Raw genomic sequence first — 10,771 nt, forward strand, 5'->3', positions numbered from 1 at the left:
TTTTTTCAACCAAGGCTCAGAGTGTGGCGTGAAATTCACAGATCATCATGTAGAAAAAATATCCTTTTCCATCACTTTTTGCATCACATTTGGTAAAGAATCCCGTACCAAATGGATCACGTATTTGAAAAAAAGAACCGGAAAAAAACTGGTGTCAAGAATCTGTATGACGATAAGTAGACAGGCAAAAGCTTTGCCAGTTATTAGGCAAAAGAAGTTAAGGAATCACGACCTTGATCCGCATTATCAGTGGCATAAAGACCAGGCGTATCAGAACCCTTCAAGGGAAAGAAAATAATCAAAGCCGTTAATGAAGGCAGAAAGAGAGAGAGTTTTCCTTTGACAACTTAAAAACCTGTGTTTCCTTAGGCTAATAATAATCAGTGTATACCAAGTGAAACGTGAATGCTGACGGGTTCTACCAGATAGGAACGACGTTGTGCCCCATAATAATCTCCATACTGTACTGGTTTTCCTTCTGTTGCCTAACGGTATTTCTTTTTCATCGTGTGGTAATGAAAAATACGTGTAGATACATACTTTGAATGCAGTTCTGATTTTAGAGTTCTTTTTTTTTTCCTGTTTCTGGTATACAAACAAAATATACACAGTGTATTAAAGAAAACTGAAAATGTATAAAATGACAGAGTTGTCACACCGGATTAGAAGCAATTTGGATTTGAAGCTACAAACGAAAATAAGCAGAGCCTCGGGTGTGCAGCATATATCAACAGATACCGTGTATCCTCAGGCGCAACACCTACCATTTCGTGTGTGTTAAAAAGGTGTTTATCCTTTTATATCTGTGCTTTTTCTTTACTCTGTTGGTCTAATTCTTTCCTTTTGGATTACACACCATAAAAGCATAGAGGAAGCGCGGTTTGTTCAACAATACGTTCGCTATATTCTGGTTATTTTTCTTTGATCTGGATAATTGATATATACAACGGACCTGCACAAATGGAAAATTATCTGGTAAGTCTGGCACTGGTTTTTCTAGTTCACTTTGCCCTCGCTGCAGATGCTGATACACCCAGTGTTGTTGTTGGAAGTGACTATAGTGGATTATACTATGTGAATTCCACCTTTGGAACACCTGGCCAAGAGCAGAGGCTTCGGATCGACTTGTCGCAGCCATACATATGGTTAGTGTCCGGTGAAATTTATCCTCAGTGCAACAAATTAGGTAGCGGATGTCTAAATGGATCACTTTATTATCCATTACAAAGTACTACTAGTAACTTAGTCGACGATGATTATATTAGGCTGCAGTTTTTAGATTTGATATCGATAAATGGTACTAAATATAGAGACAACATGAATTTCACCCAACTGTCAACACTAAAAAATGGAACCAGCCTTAATGACAGTAATGTGTTATGGAACGAAACTCAGGGATGGTTGACCATTAATAGTACCTCATTCATACTTGCTAATGAGACTGGATCCTTAGTTCACGGTGCTTTGGGTTTATCTGGGCCTATCAGTGTTCCTGCCAGTGATTCGGTATCCTCTTTGAACTTTGATGATTCTTATTATTTTTTGACACATCTGAAAAATGCAGGTGTAATTGAAACTTCTTCATATTCATTATGGGTTAATAACGCCTCCAATCATAGTGTAGATGGTCAGATTAATAGAGCAAATGCCGGAACGCTGTTGCTAGGATCCGTTGATCCGAAATATTACGATGGTGATTTGATTTCCTTTGGCTCAATCCCATTCAAAGATGAATCATCAGGTTACCTCTCTACTGGCTATCCTATTGTCCCTATGTCTAGGGTCAGCATTGCCAACAGCGAACAAGAGGCCGTCAACTTAACAGACAGCAGTTTCTTGCAACCGGTTTTCATTCATTCAAGATACTTGTACAGTTATTTACCATTGAGTTTGATCATTCAGGTCTCTATTCAAACGAATGCTGTTTACGTGGAATCATTGGATCGTTGGTTAGTTGCTTGCGATATTGGAGACATGGGGTCAAATCTGATATTCGAGTTTGGTAATCTGAATATCAGTGTTCCGACCGTAGATTTCTTAGGGGCAACCTATAATATGTATTCTAATTCCAGTCTACGCTTCACCAATGGTAAAGAAGCCTGCTATTTGAAGATGTATCCTAACTATGCTACCTCATTCAGTGTCTTGGGTCAATCTTTCATCAAGAACGCTTATATTGTCCATGATGTTGATAATAGTAACATTGCCTTAGCGCAGGCCGCCTCCGATGAAGCCGTTGAAAAGGCTGCTAACAATTCACCCGCGAAGAAGATAGAATCGAGTACAATCCCATATGCATTACCAAATAATTTCACTTACGACCTGGCTATGTCAAATTCCCTAGCAACTATCTCATCCGTGCTACTGAATAGATTCACAGCAACCATAGCGTCAGACGGTGAAATTTTCACAGGAAGGTCATTCTATGACACTTCAAGAACAACAAGTTCCAGTGAGCACACTTCCTTTATAGGACCACCAGGATCAACAACAAAGAAAAACTCTGGAACGCCGTCAGCTGCAGCTGCCAGAATACAAAATCATTTCTCATCACTAACATCTCCAGACAAAAACATCTGGGGAGTTTCATTAGCATTGGTCATTTGTGGCCTCTTTGGTTTGGCTTTGACCTTGTAATCTCAAGTTCTGACAACTTTTTTTCGACATCTAACGAAAAATCAAAATAAGCAGGAGATAAAGACTTCACAGCAAGGATTAACTATAGAGATGTAGAACATTCCAATTATCACCTATCATTCAGTCTAACCATTAGTTTGCATATGTTTTCAGATTCCTTATCATTTTAACTCCTGATTAATGACTTTCAATTAACCAAGGTCAAAGTTGTTCAACGTCGTTTAAGATCAACTGACATCTCCGAATCGAACCCTAAAAATCATTTGCAGTTTATAATGTTTAATGTTGAAATTCCTTTTTATAAAATACGTACTTGTCGCAGCAAACTGTAACACTAATCCATCAATTCTTTAGATCGTTTTGTCCTGTTGAAGTTTTCCCCTCAATTGTTGAAGCTGTAGTTACATTTTGAATCAAACACCTAGCTTCAACCGAATGAATAAAAAAAAAAAAATCTGAAAATTAAGTAAACATGGTAAGTTGATGAAATCTTACATCGTTTAACTATCTAAGATTAGGAAGAGAATGTTTTGTTTGTCTTATTAGGTATAAACTGCATCTTAAACAGTACTTACATCAACTGAAACTTATTGTTTTATATCACCGATCCGCAGAGATCATAGCAATATTCCATGATGGCTACTGTTAATGGTTTAGCCGATGACGTGTCAAATTTGAATCTAAATCAGACCGGTGAGGGTTCTATGCAGCATGAAACGAAGAAGCATAGAAGGCCTAACAGGATATACCATAATTTTGAGATGGCTGGTCCCAGCTTCGATCGACATTCTCCTAGTTCTAGTCAGCAATCAACTCCTTTGATGCAACAATCACAGATTCCATACAGCACACCGTTATCGAATGACAATCCGTACCATCAAGCTGGAACTTCAGCAAATGGATTAGGTATCAATGGATTGAGTATCAATACCTTAACGCTGTCAGCACCGCAGCCAACTACGACACATTTTGTCTCGGCTCAAAGATTGGAAAGTCAACAAACAATGTTGCGGAGGACATTTATGACATCTATTGATTCTGTCCCCCCATTGAGCACAACACAATATTATGCGGAAGACCAAGGAACAGCTGATCCAAGATTAATGTCGTTGTCAATGTATAACGTTCCTAATGATGAACATCTCAGAGCTGCTACCAAACTTCCTGTTGGAGTTACTGTGCAGCCGTTCGCAAAGCTAATTCCTGTTGATTCTATACCAATTGCAGACGCAACCGCAGATTCAGATGGGCCTATGCGTTGTAGACGTTGCCGTTCTTACGTTAACTCAAGATACCAATTTACTTTTGATTCAAAAATGATCTGTAACTTATGTCACATAAAGTCAAACGTTCCGGTAAAGCAGGTATCTCCATTAGGGCTAAATGGGTTACGTGCTGATGCCTATGAAAGGCCGGAACTTTTGAAGGGAGCAGTCGACTTTTTGGTCCCATCAAGTTATAATATTTCTCGTGAAAATGCGCCAGTGCCGTTACATTATGTTTTCTTACTAGATATATCGGCTTTCGCCAACGAAAATAAAAGTTCACTTGCAGCAATTGAGGGTATAAGAACCAGTATCGAATATATGGTTGAGAATCAACCAAATTGTAAAGTGGCCATTATTGCTTTTGATGAATGGATTCGGTTCTTCAATATAAGGGCTGACTTGGAACAAACTCAAGAACACATAATCAATGATCCCAAAGACATTTTTTTGCCGATCAATAAGGGACTATTTGCACTACCATCTGAAGCAATGCATGTCATTCAAGATGTTTTAGTAAAACTAGAAACGTATATCACAGACGAGAGATTCTTGCACAGAAGTCAATCATGTTATGGTAGCGCGCTTGAGGCAGCAAAATTAGCACTAGAAGCTGCTACTGACAATCAAGGTGGTAAGATTATAGCCTGTTTGAATACTTTGCCAACAACTGGTCGTGGTAATCTGTCTCTAATGAGAGATGATGGATTGAAAAAGCATTTGAGATGTGAAGATGAGTTTTACAAGAAATTAGCTCATGATTTCTTGAAGTCCTGGATTGGAATAGATCTTTTCGTTACTTCTACAGCATATATCGATCTTGCAATAACATCTTACCCTGTAATTGCAACCTCTGGGCATCTACACCACTATTCGAATTTCAACATCAATAAGGATGAATTCAAATTTGTTAATGACATTTTAGGGAGTGTGAAATGCACAGTCGGGTATCAAGGTATGCTAAAAGTGCGTTGTTCCTCCGGACTGTCAGTTTACAACTATTATTCGGAGAGTGTAAAGAATACTGATGAGGACCCTGTAATCCCTGTACTCACCAGAGATCAAAAGTTCGACGTGCTATTCAAGTACGATGACACTCTAAAGGTCGGAGAAGATATATGCTTCCAAGCAGCTCTATTGTATACTGATATCGATGGTGTACGTAAAGTACGTGCAATTAATACTAATGCAGCTGTCAACTCGAACGTAATCGAAGTCTTCAAGTTTATAAACCAAGATGTGGTGAGTAGCATAATGATCAAAGATGTGCTAGCCACATTGGAAGACTGTAATTTCAATGAAATTAGGAAGAACATTGACCGCAAGATCATTGAAATCTTTACACAATACAGAGCACTGTGTGGCGGTTCTTCTGGGGGGCAATTAATCTTACCAGATTCTTTGAAAACTTTGCCCATGTACATGCTAGCATTTGAGAAAAGTGAATTAATGAAACAGAACAAATCCAGCTCAAGAGGTAATGAGAGATTCTATGATTATTACAAACTTCTCTTCTATGGAGCTTCGCAACTTTCATACAAGCTTTATCCACAGATTATCCCATTGCATGATTCCTTGAACGAAGACGATTTGAGTTTCTACGATGATAAAATGCAACTCTTGCAATTCAATAATATAGAAACCTTATCAGTACGTTCTAGTCATCGGCAATTGATAAATGGTGGCTGTTACCTAATTTTCCAAGGTGAATCTTGTTTCCTATGGATGAATGAAAACACAAATCTTATGTTAATACGTGATTTGTTATCATACGAGGGACCAATCAACCAACTGGATATATTCGGTGGCAGGTTGCCAGATTTAGACACCGATATAAATATCAAGGCCCGCAATGTGATCAAAAATTGGAGTCAAATCATAAATATAGACTATCTTCCAGTTGTCCCATTGAGACCTAACGTGGATCCTTATTATTCTCATGTGATGAACCAACTGATGGTTGAGGATAAATCCATCGAGTTGGTCGAAAGCTTTGATAATTACTTAATAGCACTTCACCACGATATTAAGGAAAACATAAAAAATGATAAATATATTAAGATCGGTAAGAGCGCTGAAGATGGCCATGAGAACTTTGCCCAGAAATTCGTCCACTTCTAGAGACTTTTTTTCTTCATCGATCAAAAATGTATATAATTTTTACATAGCAAAAAATTGGACCTTCGTCGTGTCATTTGTCAATATAATAAAAAAAACATTCGGGGAGTTTCATATGTATTCTAAAACCTGTAATTATGATTTAAGTTTAATTGTCAGCTCTGTACGTGACACAATTGGCATTTCATACTAGTAAAAGACAAAATTGACTATTAACTTTTCGAAAAAATACAGAAAATCGTCAAAGGTCGAAAAAAAAACAACTAAAATCCAGAGAAAAAAACATTTGAATATTTCCAATGTAAAGCTTTTTCATCAATTTGCACTGTAGGGAGAGTAAGATATCATCTCGTTATTTGAAAGAAAGGTCGCGAAAGATCAGGCCGAATAAAAAGCTTTTGGACCCCCGACTTCATTTGAAAAATACACTAACAATTTGGATTACAATTCTTTCAGTAACTAACGCCGCGTATAAGCAAAAGAAGTGTGAGACTTATTGCCATCAATCCAGATAAATCAACAGATAATCAATAAACAGAGGAACTTACTGACATGCACAGATCGAATAGTCAGAGGGCCAATTCACAGCGTCCATACTCTTTAAACAATCCGTTCAGAAACGCTTCGGTTGATTCCAGTATAAATCAATACGAAACAGACACAGATTTCCAGAATTGGGTTTCCCAAAACACAAAGCCTATGCCATATGCTACTGGCAGAAGAAATGATTCCAGTCTAAGTTTCACCGATTCTATCAATGAAACCCCTGAAGAAGAAGATCACAACACAGAAGATTATTTCATCGACCTAAACACTACTAAGGATGTACCAAGAACGTCTCGCGAAGCGATTAACCGTAACAAGTATGTATAAAACAAAAAAAAAAAGACAAACCAAATCAGCAATTGAGCCTGCCGTTATCTGCTGATACCACCCTATTACTACTACTAATTATACTACTAATAACTGTACCTCTATCATCTGATCTGCTCTGTTTCGTGTGAATATTCTCCGAGCCTAAATCCCAGTGCCTTTCTGCTTGTATTTTCCAAGAGCCGTCTAAACTTTAACTACTAATATTAGTACGTGCCATTTCCATTATATTTCCTTATCTAGTACTCGATCAAATGGCAATGTTACCCGCACTTCAATGTGCTGTCAGATCCGGAAATCGAAAAAAAGGGTTATGGATTCAAAAAGGATCTAGGTTATAATTAGCACCAGCAAATGGGCGATCTGCTTACTACTCGCAGATAGCATATTGGCTGTTTTGGTTAATATTCTGCTTGCCCAACGGCTGCTATTAATAGTCTAAGTAAGGAACCTTGGGATTACTTCGGGGCATCTTAAATAAGGGTGTTTCTGTCCAAAGTGTTGACTCAGATACACATACACATACACATAGGCGTACGCATATATATGTGAGTGCAGATAGCTTGTCTTTGTGCTGTGCGTTGTGTGTTGCTTTCCTTTGGCTGCTCTCGTTCAGTGATTTTTCCTTTGACAAACTAGTATTTCTACATATCTTTGTCAGTGAAAAATCTGAAACATTAATATGGCTTGGCATGGCATTCCTTCATTTTTTCAGGGTAAAATTGCAGAAACCGAAAGACAAACAGAAAAGATAAAAGAGATCAGTTAAAAGTTAAATGGGCTGCTAGACAGTAGTTTTAATCTTACCGTTTACACAATGCATTATACTAACAGTTTATTAATATTTTTTTGATTATTTCTTGTTGTCGGTTCCTCTTGGTACGCATACTCACATTCATAGCCATCTTTTAGGTGAATAGCAGATTGTGATAACTGTATGCGTTCGAAGTCCGATAGTGAAATCAAAATAACATTTTTAATAGCACTATGTCTCCTGTTCCGCGCGCAAACTCAAACAACCCGTTCTTGAATGATTTGACTGAACAAGAGATAAATAAAGGTTCTGCGGTTTCCAGAACTCATTCCCAAAAACAAACTCAACCTCCACCAGCACCCCAGACCTCGAAGAACCATATGACCTCCTCTGAAGAAAAAGAAGCATTAAGAAGACGATACCTGCAAATTGACAACGAGGACATTGCTTCTCCTCCTCGTAGGAGCTCCCATAGAAATAACAGTGCAACTGGTGAGATGCCACCTTCATACGACGAAGTGGCGGGCTCTAAAGGTAGAAACGCTGGCTATCCAAAGGAGAAGTCATCCAGCGAGAGCCGTTCACGTCACGATAGGGAAAGAGAGCCTAGATATGGTGATAGAGAAAGAGACAGAGACAGAGAAAGAAGGCAACACCGTTCAGATTCTGGGAATGCGACCAGTTCGCGTCGTCATAGAAAATCTTCTGGGGGGAAAAAATCAAGTTCATCTCCTGAGAGGAAAACTAAAAGTAAAGGTCCATTACCTAAAAACGTTGATACCATTGATAAGTTAGATGTTACTGGGTTGTTTGGAGGTGCTTTCCATCATGACGGTCCTTTTGATGCGTGTACACCACACCGAAACAAGAATGCGAAGGCCGCTCCAGTGATGGCTTTCCCTGCAGATGGTCCAAATTCTAGTATTGCTGGCCCAACTGGGAACAAGTCCTTTATCAAAGAAGTGTTTGGCCATAACGATGTTGATGACGATGACTATTTATATAAATCAAACGGTAAAGTCATTGTAAATTCGAGTTCATCCACAGTAGATGCAATCAAGCCAAATTCTAACAGTATTACACAATTCGATCCTAAGATGAAAACAGAATTGGTTCACGGACCTACCACGGCAGGTTTGGGTTCCACGACATTCTTAGATGGTGCCCCAGCTGCCACTGCTCTAGTTAGAGATGATGCTGGCCAAAAAGAATATGGCGGAATACAAAGAAAGAAATCTCTTTCGCAAAGACTAAAAGTTGGTACAAGCAGAACCGATGATGTTAGACTAAGGAAAGTTTCCTCAGATTCAACACCAAATTCACCTTCGATGCTTGACCAAAGTGATAGTTTTGAAAGACCTCGTGCTGGTAATTTCAATGGCAATGACGATGACGAATATTTCTTGGATGGTAACTCATCTGGTGTACGTTTTGATCAGAATTCAAAGAAAGAATCTACAGGTAACAAACTATTAAGAAGGGTTAAGAGTTTGAAGGTTAGTAGGAAATAATTACTGTCTCCTTTTCTTCCCCTTTTAGCCATCGGTGTGTTTCCTTGAACCTTCATCTTTCCGGTTACAACATATTCCTATTGTCTAAGTTTTCACTGAAAAGAACTCAGTTTCTCGAGGAGTGTTGTTTACTTACTCTGCACTTTTTCTATACATATATGGATGAGCAGCCTTTCTCGATAATATTTAAATGTTTGCATATTCAATAAGTGATACCCCATGTTCAGAACTAAGAATCTTTATACATCGTTCACCGAATATAAAACTGCAAACTATCGTTCCAAATTTTTTACCATTTATAACATTTGTGGAATCTTTCATCTCCTCTGTAACATTATTCTTTTTTATATGTCATTTCTTTTAGATTCATGCTAGTTATTAGTGCTAGATGTTTAGTTGAGCTTTGAAGCCTGATCGTGCTAGCACTTAAAATGCTCTGAGATTTTATGAATTAAGTTACGTATTAACAAGAGATATCTATGTACATTCGTTTTATTTGTTTTTATTCAACTGACTAGTATCAAATGGCCAATTTTATAAAGTGGCAAAGGCTTTGGTTTCAAATGCAGGTAATCTATTCTCTACCACTTTCCACTCAATAGATTCCCAAACGCTGTCCAAATACTGCTGCTTTCCGAATACACCGTAATCAGGCAACCAAGCCTTTGGGGATGCATCAATGGCAAGTAATGGGAAATATTTTGTTCCTGGGTACATTACGGCATCAACAGCAGACTCTACTTTGTCGGCCTTGAATCCTTCTGTCTTTTTCTTGATGCTTTCCTGTAGATGTTTGAACGATCCTGCTCTGTTGGAATTGAAAGGAGATCCGGCGTTGTATGTGTTTACAATGAATAATTGGTCAAACTTGATCGCTGATGGATCAGCAGTCTTGAATTGCCTTGCTACCAACCATGTGTAACCATCCCCCGATATAGCATTGTTAGAATTCAAAAGTAAAGACCTGAATTCAACGATAGAACCGAAAGATTGAACCAACGCCTGGTGCAACCTTTCGTTACCCATCGATAAAGGTTCGTTCCCGAAAGTTAGGGTCAACTCTGGTGTCTTCAAAAGTTCAGATCTGTTCGGTTTTTCAGTGGGTAGAGGTAAAGAAGAACCTTTGAGCGATGACATCGAGAACTTCAAATTGTATAGAAGAGATGCATAGTTGAAAATTTGTTTCTTAGAAGAAATGTTGGCGTTTTCATGTATAATTGTCTCTAATGGCTTTTCATCGGTGTTGGCAGTGTAAGAATTCAACTTCTCGGTATAATACTCAGCTCTATCAAACCACGCTGATTGTAAACCTTCTTTGGAAAAGAGTCCGGAAAGACCACGATCTTTGTTCAAATGCTCAAAAGATGGCACAATGTATGACCTAAAAAAGGTTCTTTTCAACGTTGAGCTTCTTAGCATTTTCCTTAAAACCACTGGTTACTAGTGAAGGATATTAACTGCGCAATCAGATATAACGGTGCTTTTCGTTGCAGGTTTAACAAGGGCTTTATCGATCGCTCCAACGTTTCAATAATTTTTCAACTTTTGATTTTATCTCAAACTAGGCCGGAAGACCTTGACAACAACCAAAAATAAAAAATAATCAAATAGTT

The 10,771-nt window shown here is 38.3% G+C and overlaps 4 protein-coding genes across 4 annotated transcripts; 3 read left to right on the forward strand and 1 right to left on the reverse strand.

Annotated features, from left to right (window-relative positions):
* Positions 1–960: 960 nt before the first annotated feature.
* YPS7 (putative aspartic endopeptidase) lies at positions 961–2,637 on the forward strand (the record flags this gene model as incomplete). The annotated part of the gene is made up of 1 exon (XM_456066.1): positions 961–2,637. One exon carries the CDS (start codon positions 961–963, stop codon positions 2,635–2,637), a length of 1,677 nt encoding a protein of 558 aa, XP_456066.1.
* Positions 2,638–3,269: 632 nt separating this feature from the next.
* SFB3 (Sfb3p) lies at positions 3,270–6,023 on the forward strand (the record flags this gene model as incomplete). The annotated part of the gene is made up of 1 exon (XM_456067.1): positions 3,270–6,023. The coding sequence occupies one exon, from the start codon at positions 3,270–3,272 to the stop codon at positions 6,021–6,023; it is 2,754 nt and encodes a 917-aa protein (XP_456067.1).
* A 549-nt stretch (positions 6,024–6,572) lies between these two features.
* Positions 6,573–9,158, forward strand: KLLA0_F22154g (Pal1 family protein; the record flags this gene model as incomplete). Its single annotated transcript, XM_456069.2, has 2 exons — positions 6,573–6,883; positions 7,877–9,158. The coding sequence occupies 2 exons, from the start codon at positions 6,573–6,575 to the stop codon at positions 9,156–9,158; spliced, it is 1,593 nt and encodes a 530-aa protein (XP_456069.2).
* A 534-nt stretch (positions 9,159–9,692) lies between these two features.
* MRP1 (mitochondrial 37S ribosomal protein mS43) lies at positions 9,693–10,577 on the reverse strand (the record flags this gene model as incomplete). Its single annotated transcript, XM_456070.1, has 1 exon — positions 9,693–10,577. One exon carries the CDS (start codon positions 10,575–10,577, stop codon positions 9,693–9,695), a length of 885 nt encoding a protein of 294 aa, XP_456070.1.
* Positions 10,578–10,771: the final 194 nt, after the last annotated feature.

Source organism: Kluyveromyces lactis (genome assembly GCF_000002515.2).
Source record: "Kluyveromyces lactis strain NRRL Y-1140 chromosome F complete sequence".
NCBI lineage: Eukaryota > Fungi > Ascomycota > Saccharomycetes > Saccharomycetales > Saccharomycetaceae > Kluyveromyces > Kluyveromyces lactis.